We start from the raw sequence: 21,057 nt of genomic DNA on the forward strand, positions 1-21,057 counted from the left end.
CCCAAACATAAGCTAGAACACAGATGGCACAAGCTAGACGTACGGAGAGCACTGTGTTTTACGTGAAACGCACCTCGGCTTTCCGAAAGACTGAAGCATTATTTGTGTCCTTTCAACCATCAACTATGGGAAAGAAGGTATCTTCTTCCACCATAGGCAGGTGGATCAGAGCCTGCATAGCGCAGGCCTACGTCTCACAGGATTTGCCAGCACCCACTCAGGTGACTGCCCACTCAACTCGGAGCGCAGCCACATCTGCGGCGTGGCTAACGCAAGCTCCGGTGGAAGAGATTTGCAGGGCCGCAACCTGGTCCTCACCTTCGGTTTTCATTCGACACTACCGTTTAGACTCCCTAGCAGCAGCAGACGCGGCTTTTGGCAGAAGAGTTCTTCAACAGGTCGTATCTGCTCAGAGTTCGGTAGCCTAGACATTCCCTCCCAGGGGGACATGAGGGCTTTGGTATGTCCCATCCATTTGGACTCTACAGTCATCCTGCTGGAGAAGGGGCGTTGTCTTACCTGAACGCCTTTTCTCAGCAGGATGATGTAGAGTCCAAGCCCACCCAGAGGATAGGTCTAGGCAGGGATATAATAAAGATATAATAAAGAGCTGCAAGGTTAATTCCAACAAAGTTTCTCGCCTAAGTCAAAACTGGGGTCACGCCCAAAGGAAGGGGTGTGGCCGAAGTTTTTACCCAGTCTGCCAGGCAGGAAGGCCGTCATAGAACCCATCCATTTGGACTCTACATCATCCTGCTGAGAAAAGGCGTTCAGGTAAGACAACGCCCCTTCCCTGTGAAAACAGTTCAAGTACTGGAAGACAGCTATCATGTCATCCCTAATCCTTCTCTTTGTTAGGCTAGACATACCTAGTTCCCTTAACTGTTCACAATCATTATACAATTTAGCCTCCAGACCTCTTACTATCTTCATTGCTCTTCTCTTCACTCTTTCTAGGATCTCAACATCTTTTTGTATTGTGGCAACCAGAACGGGATGCAGTGTGTCCTTCATGGTGTAGTAGATAGCAGTACTATCACATATTGTGATCGTGATGCTATCTTCTGTTGATACAGCCTAAGTCTGCACTGGCTTTTTTGATAGCTGCATCACACTGCTGACTAATATTTAAGTGGCCTGGTGGGGAGAGTGTAACTGGGTCACGTGAATGGTGGGCCAGCACGCATGTGCATGCAGCTTGACTTGCATAAGTTGAGCTGTGCGTGTGTACTTGCAATAGCCTGCTGATCGCACAAGTTGAGTGGTGCGTGCATGTGTGATGGCTGCCACTCGTGCTGCCTGGTTGTAAATAGGCCACAGCCCAGGGATTGGGGATCCCTGCACTACGACACCTAAATCCCTCTCACAGTTACTACTGTTCACCCAGGTACTACGTATTATATACCTGTGCATTTGAATTTTCCTTCTTAAGTGCAGGACCTTACTGTTCTCACCACTGAACTGCATCTTGTTGGATAGAGTCCAGTGTTCAAGTCTACCTTCCAGAGTATTAGAAATTTCCCTCCAGGTTGATGTCTGCAAATTTAATATGCAAATATCACATATATTCTTCTTCTATGTTTCAGGTATATGCAGAGCTTTCTTGAGCTTTTAGAGTATGAAAATAAAAATCCTGAAGATCCACAAGTTTTAGATAAGTAAGTAAAGAAAGGTGTTGAAACATGAAATCAGTATGTTGAACTTGGGCTGAGTTTAGTCTTGTAATAAGCTTGCAATAATTCAATGAGCACTTTTGAATTTTTTAATTAAGTTTTTAATTGTAATAATTTTTAATTATTGTATTAGAACAAATTATACAATATTAATGTGTTTCTAATTAGGACCTTGATCTTGTTTAAAAAGGAGAAATCAATATCACAATGTCAGGTGAAATTATTTCAGAAAGATGTAAGGACTAGATTGAGTTTAATAAATAAAAATTAAGCAAATAAATGTAGAATATCTTGAAACTATTTGTTTTCCCTTTTTGAGCTAAAGCTTTCAATGAGCATAGCATTAAATAGTTTGGATAAGTTTAGTTCAAAGAGCATAGATAAGACTAAGCATACATAAAATGCTCCAAGCCAAATTTCTTTGTGAAAGACATTATCTACTAAGAGTGGATTTTTCATACTTTGGCTTTGAAAGTATGTCATAAAAATCAAGTAATTCAATTTTATTGCCATGTATCAGAATCCTATTTGGCATGTCTCTATATTTTAGAAAAAGATATTTTTTAAATTCACATTTTCTGTATACTTCTGTTTTCTTAATTTGAAGTAGCAAAGTAGAAAATTTGACTTCTTTTGGCATTGTCAAATCCTCATAGAATCAGCAGGTTCTAATCTAAGTCTTTAAGCATTAAGTAATTTTCAAGTAGGGGTGCTATTCCAATCAGCAAGCCAAGTAAGTAGTTTAAATACTCGTTGGTCAACATAAAGTTTTGGGATTCAGTATTACTGTTCAGATTTTGCAGTTATTATTAGAGTAATAAATCATTTGAAAACTGCATGAGGAATTTTCAGCCTTCCTTAAGCTGTGCTGATTAGATGAGGGAAAAGGCAAGTAAGGAATCTTAGGAAGAATGATGCTCTCTTGCAATCAGAAATATATGCTAGAAAAGTACCTGCAAGGAAAACTGATACGATTTTATTACTGGGCAGAAAATGTTATATTTACATTTCTTCACTCCTTTAAAGAAATTTCTGATAGGAGAAGTGAAATTTAAAGTCAGTGTTATATGTCTATTTTTTTTTTTAAGAAAGCTTAGAGGTTCATGAATTATGGCTGCTGGATCCAATATTATGTTGTGTGGTATTAACATTTACTGTTCCTTGGATATTAAGATAATTTGAGAAAACAAAGCTACTAATACTAATTAGAATATTCATAGAAAGCCATATTTGTACTCTTGACTATATATTTATGAATTATATCAGTAACAGTTAATCATTACCCAGGATTATGGCTATCTGTATATTGCAATTATCATTTTTTTTCATGCAATGTATGCAGATAATGTAATTATTGTGTCCATTATTCTCTAGCCATCATGTTTCCAACAATGAATTTATCTAGCTTCATTTAGCGCAAATGTAGAAGATCCGATCTGCTAACTGTAGACTCTGATCAGTTTTTCCTTTTGCATACAGTTTCTCTTCTCCATTTCTTTTTAAAATTGTCTGAAGCATTGTTAGTTTCCAATTACAATTTGTAGACATTATTCACAATGATTCAAATTTTTAAAATTCAAAACTAGTTTGAACTAATAGTGGTTGGCCCAAAATCACTAAAATAAATATAATACTAATAATGTGTAAGTTTGAAAATATTCAATAATTACCTAATAGCATACTGCTATCCCAAAATCAGATACAAACTATATGATATATCATTTTTATTTTAGAACTATTGCACAATAATAGCATTTTTAATTCTACAGTTATTGCACAGTAGAAATTTTCATTAACATTCTGGACACCTTTGTTCAACCTTTTCCTTCAGCAAACTTTATGGTTCTGAATTGTGAATGATATTTTGAAGCTGTTATCCAAAATTTGAAAATAACAGTAATTGTAATACTTTTGCTTCTATTTTTTTTTTCTCTGCAGCTTTTTAGATATTTTGATTAAAGTCAGGAATCGTCACAATGATGTTGTTCCTACCATGGCCCAAGGAGTTATTGAATACAAGGAAAAGTATGGATTTGATCCTTTTGTGAGCAGTAATATTCAGTATTTTTTAGATAGATTCTATACCAATCGCATCTCATTTCGCATGCTTATTAATCAGCACAGTAAGTATCTCTTTAATAATGAAATAAATTGGTATTTTACAGCAAAAAAGGATATATGCCTGTAGTGAAAACATTTTTAAAGAATGTAATTTTTGAAATATTTATATCTTTGTTACTCAGAATTTCATTTCACTGTATATGGTTGCCTTTCCTCCACCTTTCTTCTCATTTGAAATTTGGGAAGTAGTCTAGCACTAGAGAGTGGGGGGATAATTGGCTAAAGAATATACAGAGAGTATAATAAGTCATTGGGCATTTAGACCTGGATTTTCCTACGTTCTAGTAAAACATGCTATTTACTGTCCTGCCCTGACTTTATTTAATACAGGCTAACAAAATAATTAGCAAATTGGAATTATTTATTGAATTTGTGTCTTTTTCCTGGGCTAACTGCAGTACTGCACAATTTCTTAATATTAGAGATGAAAAAATATGGATGTTTAATGGACAAAAATACCTTTGGGAGTAGGTGGGGATTTTGGATTTTATTTGGCAGAAAGAGAAAGGCATATCAGTCAAAATTAATAGGAAACAAGCCAACAGCTTTTCCAGATTCCTCCCCCCCTTCAGCTTCTCAGGAGAAATGAAATTGGTGAGGAATCTAGAAAATGACCTTGGAAAATACCTGAGCAATAAAGGGCATATAGAAAAATTATAAAAGATATATTAATTTTAAGATCTGTTGCCAGGAAAAGTCAAAAAACGGATGTATAATGAATGCCTTTGCTTGTTTGGCAAGGAGTAGTTGCTTCAGCTTGTACATTGGGCAGAAAGCACTATCATGTATGATGTCTCCAAGTCACAGTAATTGCCAAGGCTCAGTGGTCAGGAGGCTTATTTTTTTAAAAAAATATCTAAGCAAGGCTTGTTTGAATTGCATATTGTTTATCCGTTAAGGAAATCTGATTTGCATTATTTGTCATTGTGATTGTGCCAGTTTTTCTCCCCAGCCCAGTTTAAAAACATACCAGTGGAACCATTTTTAAAATTGCAGTAAAATATGATTCATCTAACATTGTGATATTTCACAGATTTAACGTTGAAATTAATATTTAAATTATTCTGCACTAATTATCCACCTGGCCAGTTTTGCTTTGATGATGGCATATTTTAAACTGCTATTTCAACAGCTACAATTAACTTAACAGAAAAATGTGTTTCTTACTCAGTTATTTTCAGGATTTTTTTTTGTTTATATACATATGTAAAGAGTGCACTGTACATACCATTCCATTGCATAACACTTGCAAATTTGATTTAATATGTGCAGTATATTTGGATATGCTTCTCAAGAAGCTGCTAATTTACCAAGACTGAAGAAATAAGCTGAGGGATATTACTTACTTTATTTTATAGTGTCATATTTCTAAAAGACTCATGGCAGTGCACAATTAAAATTAAATTTTAAAAAATAAACATAAGAAATCAAAACCAGTATAATGATATCTAACCACAGATTTAAAACTGATATAAACCGTCCCACTAGGTTAGACAGCAAAAGACATTCCTGGGACATTTTTTTAAACCAAGAATATAACTTTACTGTAGATTCCATGTGGTTACAGAAATAGGAAAGCCGGTTCTAATGTTTTCCTGCGAAAACAGCATAGATAAACTTTTCCTTTGTCCCCTGGACCTCCTACTGTCCATTGTCCACCCAAAAAATTCACCCTCCCAGTAGATAGCAGAGAGTGAATTTGAACTGATTGAAGTATTGGGCCCATCGGACTTGTTTGGAAGACAACTTTTGGGAGGACCGCATTTCTTTTAAGTTCTTGTGGTCCATCCACACCTCAAAAGTATTCTTACTGCCTTTCAAGAATTGCCTCCAAGTTAGGAGAGCCCAGTGGACCACGTAGACTTCCTTTTCCCAGATAGCCTATCATCTCTCAGTCTCTAAGAGCTTGCAAGATGTGTAGGCGCATGGCTGCAATTTCTTTTTTCATTCTTCTGGAGCAGCACTACCCCCACGGCCACATTGCTGGTGTCTGCTTGTATCACAAAAGGTTTCTCTGGGTCAGGGTGCTTCATGTTCGGCGCCAAAAGACATTTTAGGTTGTTGAATGTGGTTTGGCACTCAAGTGACCAGTTCAGGGGTTGGCTGGGCTGGAGTTAGCTTCCACTTTTGTCTTCAATAAGTTCATGATCAGCAGGGCTATTTGAGCGAATGTGGGGATGAATTGGCAATAGAAGTTCGCAAAGCTGAGAAAACTTTGCAATTGTCTCCTCGTTCGCAGGGGCTCCTACTCTAATATTGCCCAGACCTTCCCAGAATCCATCTCTATGCCATCTTTCGAAATCCGGTACCCTAGGTAGTCTAGGCTGACTTTATGGAAATCACACTTAGAGAACATCGCATAAATTTGCGCCTTCTGCAGCTTCCCAATCACTGCTCTTGACTAATTTCATATGCTCCTCCTTGGTTTTGGTATAATTAATATATCATCCAGACATATTAGGACTCCTTTATACAGGAGTCATTTATCATTTATCAGCTGCATGAACACTGCTGGGGCCCCCTGTAATCCAAACAGTATCACTCAGAACTGGTAGCAGCCTAGGGGCATTTTCCGTTTTCCTCTCATCCCCTTCCTTAATTCTCACTTGATAGTATGCCTCCGTCAAGTCCAGCTTAGTGAAGATCCTCCGCTTTGCAAGGTGCCCCAGCATGTCCTTCATCAATGGGAGGGGATACATATTTTCCATGCATATACCATTTAGCCTTCTATAGTCGATGCACAGCCTAAGGGACCTATTTTTCTTCTCTTTAAAAAACACAGGGGCCGCCATCCTCAACCTGGCCAACTGAATGAATCCCCTGGCTAATTTTTTTTCAGTGAAGGTATGGAGCTACTCCATCTCCCTGGGTGTCATTGAATATAGCTTTGGCTTTGGCAATTAGGCCCCAGGCGTGCTCTCAGTTGCACAGTCTGGGGGGCTCCTGGTATGGGGCGTCCCTCACTCGCTACTTTGTGGCCGTGGCTAGCTGCTCAGACTTCTCAGTCTTTAGTTTCAGACACGCGCTGGCTGGCTGCACTCCTGCTCCATCCTGAGGTGGTGCCAGCTTTTCCTGAGCTGGGGTCTCTCCCAGTTTTTTTTCCTCTTCTGAGTCTTTGCTCATAGCCGACATCTCGAGGTTACCTCCTGGTGGGATCCTTGTAGGCTATTTCTGTGAGAACTGGCTTAATGTCAATCATCCCACTAAGTTAGACAGCAAAAAAAAAATTCCTGGGACATTTTTTTACCAAGAATGGTAAAAATCTTTACTGAAGATTCCATGTGGTTACAGAATTGGAAAAGCCAGTTCTAACATTTTCTTGTGAAAACAGTATAGATAAACTTTTCCTTTGACTGAGAGCACTGTAGTTGTTCAGTAAGAAAATTAATCCTCCAAAATACACCTTGCCTAATAATTGTGCACAAGGTGTTGTTTTTCACTGTTAGCTGCTATTGTAATTCCTCCTAATGATCCAAGTAGCCAAAATTAATATTTAAATGATATTTTAGACCAGGCATGTCAAACTGCCGGCCTGGAGGCCGGATGCATCACGCTGAAACTGCGCCCACCCCAGTGCCGGCAATGGGGAAAAAGTTGCGATACATTGCACAACATCATGTGATGTTACAAGTTTGACATGCCTGCTTTAGACTGTAGAAAATTGCTTTGGCTGAATTTTTTAAAAATGAAAAAAAAAATGGTAATATTGGGATGCATTCAAGCCTAAGCTTACAGATATTCTCTTCTATCAGTATTGGATATGTTATCCATCTTAATAATAAAGCTTTTCTAAGAATTGATTCTCATTTATAGAAATTTAATTTTGGATATAAATACTGAATATGGATATTTTAAATGTTTATATTTCTAAAGAACACACATGTAAGCTTGTGCTTGTATATCCTCAGTTAATATTTCTGAGCATTTTTCTCTGTGTGTGTGTTTGTGCATATATGTCCTATCTATCACAGATTGATTAAATGAACAAATAATTTATCCTTAATAACATAAATAAATAAAGCTGCCCTCTTTGCAGTTCCAAGTATAGATCAGGAAACATTTGAATAGGGCAATGTGAATTTATGCATGCACGTTCTGAAATAAATGCCACTGAATTTAATGATACTGAGCCAACTTGAGTTGACATTTTTCAGTAGACAGTTTAATCATTTTTAAACCTAATAGAATTATCATCATGACTTAACAGTAATAAATGGTTGTCAGTGAGTAAATTTAGATTTCCAGCCCAACTTTCCACAACTGCCCTTCCCAAGCCAAGGACAGGAAGGCATGGCCTTAAAACAGAAGGGGGAATAAAGAAAGATAATATTGAAGAAATGATGGGTTAGAATCATTAAAGAAGGAATGCTAAAGGAGGGGCAAAATGAATTATGAATGACAAAAATTAAAATAATGTCAAAGAAACTGGTGATTATCTTGCACTGAGTTATCGTACATTGAATTGTCCCCATGGTGAGTTGTCCCGTAGCAAGTTGGCTGGGGCAAGTAAGCCAGGGTGAGTTGTTCTAGACCTGGATAGCAATGAAGATTATGGAAATGATAGTCAAATGCCCGGTGTATCTTTTTTCTTCAAAAATCAGAACAGCAAAATAAGTAGTTTTCCCTGTGACACTCTATCGATGTGAAAGTTGAACTTCAAAAAAAGGATAGAAAAAGTATTGGCATTTTTGAACTTTGCTTTTTGAGATGACTCTGGAAAACACCCTGAATAATAAAATAAAATATACAAAAATAAAAAATAGGCAAATAGATCCTAGGACAAATCAGTTCAGAGGACAAACAGCAGCAAGATAGATGGACTTAATTACAGTGGTGAAGGATTCACAATTGGAGGATGTAAAGGGCCAGGCTTGGGACAGATCACCCTGAAAAATATCAGTCTGTGCTCTTTAAGCGTTACCATTGACTTAATGACACATAAATCATTAAAATATAGATATGGTTTGCTTAAGGAGTGATTATGCAATTATATATGCACATATATATGAAAGAATGTTATTCCACAAGGAGAAAAGTAGCAAGTATGCCTCAAAAGCTACAAGAAAATTGGTCTGTGCAGGGTGCCCAGTGAGGTGTTAGCAGTATTTTAATTGAAAAAGATTAAGAGGTGATACAGAGCCATATATGTGAAGTATAACATTATTCTGGACAGAGACCATACAGATCAGATTTTGTTTTTAGCAAATTATATTAATATTTTCTGCCAGCTTATTAGTAAAGTATAGTATATAGTTTGCTATCTATTTGTTTTCTTAGAGCAGTGGTTCTCAACCTTTTTAATGCCACGACCCCCAACCGGTCGTAAGTCGAGAACTATCCAACCGGTTGTAAGTCGAGGACTACCCAACTGGTCGTAAGTCGAGGACTTTCCCTGCCCAGGAGCACCGTGCAGGCGTAGTACCGCCCCCTGCGCCAGCCGAGGCGTAGCTGGCAAGTGGCAGAGATGGCGCAGGCCTCCCACTGGCTGGGCCACCAGCTGGCCCAGCCCAAGGGAGGTAAGGCACCCACTGGGCCCCATGCACGCCAGCAACCCTCCCTGCGCCTGCCGGCCTCCCACCTCCCATCCCTGGCCCTCTTTTACTTACATTTTTAGTAGTTCCTCAGCAGGGAGGGGTGGAAACTTCCAGACAGCTCGCCTTTGTTGCAGACAACTTGCAGCACCGTTTGCAGAATGGGACTTTTGGCGGGCTCAGCAGGGCAGAGACAGCCTGGACAATTCCTGTTGGCTTTTGAAAGCCAATAGAATTAGACTCTATTCAAGAGAGTCTATTCTATTGGCTTTCAAAAGTCAATAGAATAAAAGGGAGTAGCACAGCTAAGGAAAAGGGGAAAAGAAAATGGTGGACTACGTTGTTTGGCGACCCCCGTGAAATGGTCGTTCGACCCCAAATGGGGTCCCGACCCACAGGTTGAGAACCGCTGACTTAGAGAAAGCATTTGATAAATTATTTTTTATTTCTGTAATAAATATGAAATTGAAAGTTGTTTGCTAAATGCAATAAGAGTGATATATGATGGAAGTAAAGCACACATGAAAATGAATGGTCAACATTCTGTAGAGAATAAGACAAGGATTAGTGGTATCTCCATGTTTATTTATAAATGAATAAGGAAGCTTGGGGAGATATTAGAATGTATATGGATGATGCCATTATGTGGCTGAGAATCTAAGTGAATGTTAGCTAAATGACATAATTTTATTGCCTCTATAAAGGATTCATGTGGAGATAGTGGTGTGGAGTGAAGAATAAAGTTGAACAAAAAAGGCAGTGTGTGATGCTGTGTATAGCTGAGGGGAAAGCTGTTTCCTTTTCTCATGCTTTAATTTCTTTGTCTTACTATTTCTTACTCTTTTTTTTGTACTCTTGCTTACCCCCCAAAGGGAATAGCATGATCGGTATGTATGTATGGAATTGTAGGTTGTCTTAAACCCTCTCAAATAGAAATTAAGCAGGTCATAACTATATCAGTTTTCTGAACTTCAGTAGGTTTATCTGAAGGCTGCTTATTAAGATGTTCTGCAGGACCATTTTATTTTAAAAATAGAAATGTACAGATTAAATGATATTTAATAAAACACAGCACTGGCAAAGCCATGTGAGACTTGTGCTGCTTGACATAAAATAATGATTGCAGTATTTTTTGTTAAGTTTGCATGAAGCCAATCTTAATTTTTTCAGATATTAAGTTGGTTAGCTGTATGAATTAAATCACAGAGATAGGTAACAGATAGGATTTTAACAATGTGTGAGTTTGTTGTAATTATGTACTTTATGTTTAGTATTAAATACTATTCCATCCCTAGTTTTATTGATATGATCATTTAATTCTTTTAAAATTTATCAATCTGTCTTGGGCACTGTATAGATTACAAAGCAGTTCCATACAAGTCTACTAAGAAACAAGATTCATGGAAGCTTTCTCTAAGTCTTTCCTTGAGCTAAATCTCAAAACCAAGAGATTGTGAATGTTTTTGAGGAGCGTAGTGACATTTCATATGATTGTTCATGACATATTTAAAAGGTTGAGTAAAGGGGATCCATTCAATACAATCTGCAATTAGGCTAATCTGTATTGTAGTACGTTGTATGCAGGAATTAAAAGTCTAAGTAGTACTGCTGAAGAAAGGAGCATAGCAGTTGTTACCAGTATACATTTTGTCTGCACAAGGATTTCTTCACAATCATTGGAAACACATTTTTCAGTATTAATAATTTATAAATGGTGATATTTACTGTATGAAGGATTTTAACAAGGTTTGTTTTTCCTTTGCATGGAATAGAAACCTGTAATTTTTTATTCTTTAAAAATAATAGTATTTCAATTGATTCTGCCTTTTTATCCTCATAGCACTGCTTTTTGGTGGAGTCACCAATCCTGCTCATCCAAAACATATTGGGAGCATTGATCCTACTTGTAATGTGGCTGATGTAGTAGAAGGTAAAAGTAAAAATAATATTGCTTTGCATTTCAAATGTAATTTCTGATCATAAATTCAGTAGCTATATTAATTTTCATCAAAGTAAGTTTGCTTCTTCTTTCTATATTTTGATAGCTTGATCTTTGCATTATTGATGCTAACCATAGTTAAAAATCAGTCACATTCTTTTAGCCAAAATTTCCATACCCACTTCAGTTTAAATTTGGTATCGTTACTGATGGCTTAGGTGTACCATGATTAAACAAGACACAAGTAAAGTGGCTTCCGAGGCAATATCATGTCTGGCTTTAACTTTGCTAACTATGTTTTGCAGTGAGTTATAGATATTGTTGCCCTATTTGTAATTAATTATCACTTTGGACTTGACCTTGGCCCTTTTCCCATCAGTATCTCATAGTCAATGAGATTATATTTTTCCTAATTTTCTGTCTTCAGAATTCTTTGTAGTCCTCAATATATTTGGAGATGAAGCAATAGCTTCCTAAGTTTAAATAAATAAAAAATATTGCTCAGCTTGATTATGCAAAAATTGATTCAGGAGCGAGCTGACTTTTTTGTCTCTAGATGGAGGCACAACATACATAACAACAATAATAAGTTGGAAGGGACCTTGGAGGTCATCTAGTCCAAACCCCTGCTCAGGCAGGAAACCCTATACCATTTCAGACAAATGGCTGTTCTGTCTCTTCTCAAAAACTTCCAGTGTTGGAGCATTCACAGCTTCTGGAGGCAGGTTGTTCCATTGATTAATTGTTCTAACTCTCAGAAAATTTCTCCTTAGTTCTAGGATGCTTCTCTCTTTGGCTAGTTTCTATCCGTTGCTTCTTGTCCTGCCTTCAGGTGCTTTGGAGAATAGCTTGACTTCCTCTTCTTTGTGGCAGCCCCTGAGATACTTAATATAATCAAGTATATTCTTCTTAGTAAAATATAGTAGTAAAAGTAGTCATAAAATATTTTAATTTTTTTTAAATGCTCCAAGATTTTTGTGCTTGTTACATTCATTGAATATTGGAAATAATGGGTTAAATACCCATTTCCTTGTTCAAATAGTTTTGTCAACTATGAAGCTGCACTGGAAAATCCATTATTGAAATAACTACTTTATTCTCTTGGACAGTATTGTATATCTATATTATGAGTGAGATGCCAATAATTACTTTGTCTACAATTTTAAGGTAGTTTTCATGAAAGGTGCAGGAGTAGCTTTTGAAATTTGAAGCTTTTATTAATATGTGGATTTTTGGTTCTGAAATTGGGCTGTGCAATCTTACATATGCCTAATGAAGAATTGTTCCCATTGATTTCAATAGAATTTATTCTTCAGGTAAGTGCGAGTAATACTATACCTTAAATTTTTCTCCCTTAGCAGATTTAAAGTAAAGATATTAGGAGATTCAATTAGGCATCTCTTACATTACTCAGAATCTTATAGGTTTTGTCTAAAGATAAGAAGAACTTGCAACTTCTACATTTTGTAGTATATAATATACTATTATCTACTCACATGATTTATATTGTTATTCTTCCCTAACAGATGCCTTTGCAACTGCCAAGATGTTGTGTGAGCAGTATTATCAAGTAGCACCTGATTTGGAAATTGAAGAATTCAATGGTGATACAGATATGATTGCTTTTTAATATTAAGAATCTGTCAATGTATTGATTGCAAGAAATTGTTATTTAAATGAAAACTAATTGCTGAATTCATTTTTAACTGAGAACTGTAACAGTTTTCTTTGGTGCAGAAAATACTTTTCCTTTCATTCCACCATTTCTTTCTTTTGGATTTGATTGATTGGTTGCTTATGGGTCATCCAGTTGGTAACAACTTAGCAGCCACATACATTTTCTCCAGGAGAATCATGTCCTCAGCTTGGTCCTTCGGCTGCTATGATGGTGCAGCCATTAATGCTGTAATTGCATTCCATTGCTGCAGGTTGTCCATTTCTCTTTCCTTGCATCTTTCCTAGTATTATAATCTTTGTGAGAGAACTAATTGAATTTTTAGATGTTGTACATTTCTAGTAAATAATATAAATCAGAAAATTTACTGTTGTTTGTGTTAACTTTAATTCTCAGTTAAAAATTTTATTTATGTTTTCTAGCTAAAGCACCAGGCAGGCCCATTCAGGTTGTCTATGTACCCTCGCATTTGTTTCATATGCTTTTTGAATTGTTTAAGGTAAGTATACTAACATCAGGGGAAGGGGATATTATTTGGCTTCTTTTTGAGTTTGCCAGAAATAGTGTTATCACGCTTCACCCTGAATATAGCTGTAGATACACTTTTAGATGCAATATTGCCTTTGGTTGCAAACTCTGCATGCTAATTAAAAGTCAGATTTCAGCAACAGATTTTAACAACATGGGGAAACTTTTAGATGCTAAATGTGTTACTATCTGAAATTGGAAATGAGAAGTGTCTGGATTAGAGCAGTTGTAAATCTATCCTGTGAGTGAGAGGGACTGCATCTTCCTTGAAGGACATCTCCTTCACAAGAAACCATTGCTCAGTCTGAACATTTTAGCAGTAATATGCAATGCAATCTCCTCTTTGGGGTGAAGATTGTTGAGGCTTCAGAACTGGAAAAGCTGATTATCTGGACCCATTTTATTCAGGTTTCAGGTCTGAGTTCTAACATGGATAAAAAAAGGATTGCTATTGTGAATAACATCTGATGAGACTAGGATCAATGAGTACAATCCACTTGGTATACTCTTTATGCTTAGCCAGGTGTCTGCATAGTATGTTAAATGTTTCTAACTGAAGTGATCTATAAAACCTGAAAAATAAACAAATATCCATAAACAAAATTTCTGAGCTTGCACAGAGAAACCTCCACATTTCAATGAAAATTCCCTACGAGATTTGTTAATTATTCTCTTAGAATTAGTATTGAAAGAACCTTTTCAATTTTTTAGGGTTCTTTTTTTCCTATTAAAATCTGAAACTTTAAATTGAAGCTCTTGGAAATAATTCTTCTCTCTTCTCAGCTTTGGTTGAGCAAATTTTGTCCTGGTTTTAAAAGTAGAGCAACTTAGAGCAATATTTTATACACTTTAAATAGGAGAATGGACTGGGGTATCTCTCTATGAACATGACAAAGGCTATCTCTGATGAAGATGTGGATTATATGTTACAGCTATCTGCCAAGCAGGCTGGCTGACGCTATGTCAGACTTGCAGTTCCTGCTCACAACAGATTGAGCTTCAATTTAAAAATACAATTACATTAATAAGATTAGGCTTCTATTATAATTTCAGTAATTTTTGTTCAAAGAAATATGCTCCTACTTGCATGACAGGAAAAATTTTTACATAGTATCATTTATACACTCGAATACTTTATAATGAAAACATTCAGGTTACTGTCTTCTTTTTTAAATTGTATATAACTGATAGAGAAGTTCATAGTTTTAAATTTAAAGATGACCAGAATTTGTAAAATTTTCTGATGTTGCTACTAACATGAGGTAAGCATCTTTAAAAGTTTGCTTTGAATTGCAGAATTCAATGCGAGCTACAGTAGAACTGCATGAAGGGAAATGTGAAAGCTATCCATCAATTAAAACATTAGTCACTTTGGGAAAAGAAGACCTGTCAATAAAGGTAAATAATATACTAAAATTTTAAAAAATCTTGTTTTGTTAACTGAGGTAGAAAATAACTGTATATATTGAGTAAGTACCTTTGTGAATAATGTAGTTAACATAAAAGGGAACATAGCTTGAGAAATTTTTATGATAAGATATTGGTGTTAATTTTCTCAGATAGAATTTTATTTCAAATTATTATGACTATTTGGCTCTTTGAATATTTATTTACACATTCATTTTAGTTTATAGCACCTTGATGTATTGAATAGGCTTTTCTAACATGGGTCACCTACTTTTCAGTACAGTATAGTTAGGATAGTGTCTATCAGTATAGGGAGGCTGGATATTGGGCTTACTTCATAAATGATGAATTTATTTTATTATTTCAGAATTGCTGCGTCTCAATCTCTCTTCCCTAGATCTGTAAATTTAACCTGTGGGAATTGTAGAGAAATATGGTACATTCTGTTAGTTCCTTGGAGGTCATTGTGTTGTATCAATTTCTGATTTTATTCTGTAGATAAGTGATAAAGGTGGTGGTGTACCTCTGAGAAAAATAGATCGCCTTTTCAATTATATGTATTCAACTGCTCCCAGGCCTAGTTTGGAGCCATCAAGAGCTGTACCTTTGGTAAGTTCTTTTCTGCAAGCTAAAATGCTCCCTGGATTGTTTTTCAACATAAAGCACATTAAGGGAATAATAGTTTGTAATATGAACACAAGCTCTTCACTTGAGATGTCGTCATAATAATACATACATAATAGAGTCTAAATTATAGCAGTCCAGTAACATAGCAATAGCAGTCCAGTAACTCTCATGTATTCCTATAGAATTCTTTCTGATTTTTTTTATATTTTGTATTTTTTGATTATCAGATATCAAATGCATGCATCAATTTATATAAATCACTGTTTGTATAATAGCAGGTATGTGATTACTTTCCATGTTGCCATTTCCATACATTTCACGAAAGCAGTATGCTCACAATTTTCAAATGTGCTGAACATGAATTCTGTGGCTTTCATTCAGTATTGAGGAAAATAGCAGAATTTAAACTAAGAAACAGCCTTGAACTGTTTGAATAAAATCCTTGATGGGGTACCATTCAGTAAACATTCAGGTAAAAATGAAATCAGAAGAGTAAAACTATCTAGTGAAGTGGATATTTATATATGTTGAACTTATCCTTCCAACTCTCCCTCATATGTTAGTAAGTAATATTAGTAGCACAAACCAAATTGAATATTCCTAAAGTATTTTAAGTTTTTTAATTTAAAGTATTCATAATTCTAGTTGAGATATCATATAAGTGAGAAATCCCAACCTAAACAAGAAGACAACACCAAAATAAAACACAATAGGGAACAAACAGCTTCTTTAAAAAATGACCCCATATATGAACATAAAGAAGAAAGTCGAAACACCCAAATTGAACACAATAAGGAACAAACAGCTTCTGTAAAAAATGACCCTACATATATAGCTAAAGACCAAGACCAATGGAAACATCACTTCTAGAAGAAAACAACAACCAAGAGTAAAGCCCTTAGTATCTACCCTAACCCACTCCAATGAAGCCGTTCTGGAACTGAACAATTGCTTTCATAGCCTCCTCCTGAAAGAAAATATGCAGACATCCATAAAAGAGTATTCATCAGTTTCTTAAAAAGAGACACAACCCAGCATTCCCGCGACAGGAAGAAAAGTATCCCAGATTTCCCTAAGAAAAAAAAGGTGACTATTGGTAATAGGAGATTCAATTCTTAGGGGAACAGAAACTATAGTTTGCAGACTAGGCAGTCAATCTAGGAAGGTATATTGTCTCCCTGGAGCAAAAATCAAAGGTGTAACTGAGTACCTTACTAAAATAACCCCATGGATTACTACCCCTTTCTTCTCTCACATGTGAGGACCAGCTACACAACAATGAATCTGAAAACAATAACAAGACATTATGAACAACTGGGGAAGAAAGTTAAAGAATTAGAGGCTAAGTGGTGTTTTCATCTATACTTCCAACAAAAGCCAACATCCAGTGAGGAAGCAAAAGATTTTAACAAACTCAGAGCCTAAGAAAAATTCCATGGATAAACATCCTAAAGGTGAAAACAACTAAAGTATGTGAAATTCTGAAAAATGTGATCATAAAAGCCAGTCAAAAACCAAAATACCATTGAAAAAGGCAAACAAGAAATCCAAGAAGAAACCAGGATGTCTGCACAAAGATCTCTTTGATAAACTGAAAGACAAAAGGGATAATTAAAAAAAATGGAAAGAGGAACACATAACTAAGGCAGAATATCAGCAGATAGCCAGAATCTGCAAAGATGAAGTCAGGAAAGCAAAGACTCAGAATGAACAAAGACTTGCAACAAAAATCAAAGATTAAGATTTTTCCTAGGACATTATTGGATCATAGTCCTGTGTGGTTGGAGTTATTTCTTGAAGATAGGAATAGAAGATCCTGGAGAGTGAATGAGAATTTGTTCACTTGGGAGGAGTTTGTTCAAAAATGTAAAGAACATTTGAAGGAATTTTTTGTTTTAAACATGAATAAGGGAACATCAATGCCTATGGTGTGGGATGCTAGTAAAGCTTATATGAGGGGCATTTTGATTCATATGAATAATATTTTTAGAGGTAATTTGACACAAAAACGTAAAGAATTAGAAGAAGAGATTAAATTAAAAGAAGAAGCTTTTGTTTTGAATCCGACGGATAATAGGTTAAAGGTTGCTATAAATATGCTTAGGGCACAATTCAACATCTGTTGATGTCAGATCAGGTGGCGACAAATTTGCGTTATATGAAATACAATACTTTTTGTAATGCAGATAAGCCTGGAAGATGGTTAGCTTATCAGTTACGTAAGAAACAGAAAGCAAGAATTATAGAGAAAGTAAAATATAAAGGCACTGAGGTTTTTCAACATAATTTGATTAAAAAGAGTTTTTTAGATTTTTATACAAAATTATATGCTAGTGATTTATTTTTATTTATTTATTTTTAAAATTTATAAGCTGCCCCACTCCTGAAGGACTCTGTGCGGCTAACAATAAAAAACACATAAAACATAACAAAACAACAATACAAAAACAATCATCCAGGGATAAGGTTTTATAAACCCCAGGCCTGCCGGAAAAGCCAGGTCTTAAGTAGCTTATAATGCAACAGGGTGGGAGCGGTCCTAATCTCCGGGGGGAGCTGATTCCAAAGCGTGGGCGCCATCACAGAGAAGGCCCTCCGCGGCCCCGCCAAATGGCACTGCTTGGCCGATGGAGCCTGAAGGAGGCCCAGCCTGTGGGATCTAACCGGACGTAGGGAACTATGAGATAGTAGGCGGTCTCGCAAATAGCCTGGCCCTGAGCCATATAGGGCTTTAAAGGTAATGACCAACACCTTGAATTGGACCCGGAGACCAATAGGCAACCAGTGCAGCTCACGGCGGATAGGTGTAACGTGGGTGTATCGAGCACCCACTATCACTCGCGCGGCTGCATTCTGGACCAATTGTAGTCTTCGAATACTTTTCAAGGGTAGCCCCATGTAGAGCGTGTTGCAGTAGTCCAAACGTGAGGTGACAAGGCCGTGAGTGACTGTAAGGAGAGCCTCACGGTCCAGGTAAGGCCGCAACTGCTGCAACAGGCGAACTTGTGCAAAGGTCCTCCCAGCCACAGCCGTCAATTGATGTTCCAAATTCAGCTGTGGATCAAGGAGGACACCCAAGTTGCGAATCCGCTCCGAAGGGGGTATATTTTCCCCCACAAGAGTCAACACTGGACAGTCGACATAATCCTTGGGAGGCAACATCCAAAGCCACTCGGTCTTGTCAGGATTGAGCCTGAGTCTGTTAACCCCCATCCAGACCCTCACGGCTTCAAGGCAAAGGCCCATCACATCGGCCGCTTCACTGAGAGAGCTCGGGGAGGAGATATATAACTGGGTATCATCAGCATACTGATGAAATCTCACCCCGTGCTGTCTGATGATCTCACCCAGCGGCTTCATATAAATGTTAAATAGGGGAGAGAGGACCGACCCCTGTGGCACGCCGCATTCAAGGGGCCTCGGGGTTGACCTCTGCCCTCCCACCAATACCGATTGCGACCGGCCAGAGAGGTAGGAGGAGAACCACCATAAAATGGTGCCTCCCACTCCCACCCCTTCGAGTCGTCGCAAAAGGATACCATGATCGATGGTATCGAAAGCCGCTGAGAGGTCAAGTAGCACCAAGACAGAGGAATAACCTCTGTCTCGGGCCCGCCAGAGATCATCCATCAGCGCGACCAAAGTGGTTTCTGTGCTGAAGCGGGGCCTGAAGCCAGATTGAAAAGGGTCTAGATAATCCGCTTCATCCAGAGACCGTCGGAGCTGGAGCGCCACCACTCTCTCTACAACCTTCACCACAAAGGGGAGATTGGAGACTGGACGGAAGTTATTTAAATCAGCCAGGTCCAGGGTAGGCTTCTTGAGCAGGGGCCTCACAACCGCCTCCTTCAGGGATTGTGGAAAAGACCCCTCCCTCAACGAAGCGTTGATCAACACCTGGAGCCAGCTTCGTGTCACCTCCTTGGCAGCCGAGACCAACCAGGAAGGACATGGGTCCAATAAACAAGTGGAGGCGCTCATTGCTCCCACCGCTCTGTCAACATCCTCAGCGGTCACAGACTCAAATTCATCCCATAAAACTGAGCTAAGACCTGCCCCAGTCATCTCAAAAGGCCCTGCCCAATCGGAGTCTAGGTCTGTCCGAATCCGAGCGATTTTGTCTGATAAGAATTGCACAAATTCCTCCGCTCTACCCTGTAAGGGCTCCCCAGCTTCCCGAACATTAAGTAGGGAATGGGTCACCCTAAACAGGGTGGCGGGGCGAGATTCTGCAGATGCAATCGGTGTGGAAAAATGCGAACATTTTGCCGCTCGTATCGCCACTAAATAAGTCCTAATATAGGCTCTTAGAAGTGTCCGGTCGGATTCGGAGTTACTAGCCCTCCAGCGTCGCTCTAGACGTCTCTTCTGACGCTTCATCTCCCGTAGCTCCTCGATAAACCAAGGTACCCTCCGGGATCCACAATCATGGAGAGGTCGCAAAGGCGCATGATAATATACATGCTGCAGAAGTAGAAAAGTATTTACAATCAGTGCATTTTCCTAAACTTTCTAATGATCAACAAATTATGATGAATTCTCCAATCACTTCAGAAGAAATTGGTTTAGCTATTAAGCAGTTAAAAGTGGGAAAGTCTCCAGGTACAGATGGATTGACAACAATGTATTATAAAATTTTATCTGAGGAAATGATGGAGCCATTAAAGGAGCTTTTTAATAGTATTTTGTTGGGAGCTCAAGTTCCCCCTTCATGGAGAAGCGTGTTTATATCATTGATCCCGAAGGAGGATCAAGATCTTACTGAACCTAGGAATTATAGACCTATATCTCTTTTAAATGTGGATTATAAGATTTTTTCAAAAATTTTGGCAAATAGATTAATGGAGGTAATGAAGGACTTGATTCATTGTGATCAATCAGGATTTATAACAGGAAGATATATGAAATATAATGTAAGGCAGATTCTTAACTTAATAGAGTATTTGGATAAGAATAATCAGATCCCTGCGGTCTTTATATTTCTAGATGCTGAGAAAGCTTTTGATCAACTAGATTGGAAATTTTTATTTTTATTGATAGAGAAAATGAATTTTGGAGATAGGTTTTTACATGTTATTAAGGCTATGTATCAGCAACAAATTATTATCAATGGGGGTCTGACTGAGACTTTTAAAATTGAAAAGGGAACAAGACAAGGATGTCCATTATCTCCATTGTTATTTGTTTTAACAATGGAGATTTTGTTAATTCAGATTAGAGAGTCAATGGTAATTAAGGGAATAAAAGTAAACAGGAATGAGTATAAATTGAGAGATTTTGCAGATGATTTGGTTTTAACTTTAGCACAACCTACTCAAGTAGTTGGTCATTTGTTGGAAATTATATCTCAGTATGGAAAAGTTTCTGGTTTTAAAATAAGTAATAATAAAACTAAAATGTTATCTAAAAATATGTCTAATAAGGAAAATGAAATTTTAGTTAAACTTACAGGTTTTCAGATGGTGAAAAAGATTAAATATTTGGGAGTATATATAACAGCTTCTAATGGCAAATTATATAAGAATAATTATGAATTATTATGGGCAAAAGTACAAA

General features: G+C 37.3%; 1 protein-coding gene across 4 annotated transcripts in view; it reads left to right on the plus strand.

The window, feature by feature from the left end:
* The window catches only part of PDK3 (pyruvate dehydrogenase kinase 3), a 55,576-nt gene that overhangs the window by 21,119 nt on the left and 13,400 nt on the right, over positions 1-21,057 (plus strand). For 3 of the 4 annotated variants that reach the window (XM_039363079.1, XM_039363093.1, XM_039363100.1), the window contains exons 3-10: positions 1,587-1,658; positions 3,612-3,796; positions 10,198-10,212; positions 11,166-11,255; positions 12,791-12,868; positions 13,362-13,438; positions 14,764-14,865; positions 15,373-15,483. In XM_039363079.1, coding sequence (XP_039219013.1) covers positions 1,587-1,658; positions 3,612-3,796; positions 10,198-10,212; positions 11,166-11,255; positions 12,791-12,868; positions 13,362-13,438; positions 14,764-14,865; positions 15,373-15,483 — 730 coding nt within the window. The remainder of the gene's footprint in view (positions 1-1,586; positions 1,659-3,611; positions 3,797-10,197; positions 10,213-11,165; positions 11,256-12,790; positions 12,869-13,361; positions 13,439-14,763; positions 14,866-15,372; positions 15,484-21,057) is intronic. The other variant, XM_039363088.1, reaches the window with a different exon arrangement.

The sequence above is a fragment of the Crotalus tigris genome, unplaced genomic scaffold (assembly GCF_016545835.1).
Source record: "Crotalus tigris isolate CLP2741 ecotype Arizona unplaced genomic scaffold, ASM1654583v1 scf7180000017589.2436309, whole genome shotgun sequence".
NCBI classification, from domain to species: domain Eukaryota; kingdom Metazoa; phylum Chordata; class Lepidosauria; order Squamata; family Viperidae; genus Crotalus; species Crotalus tigris.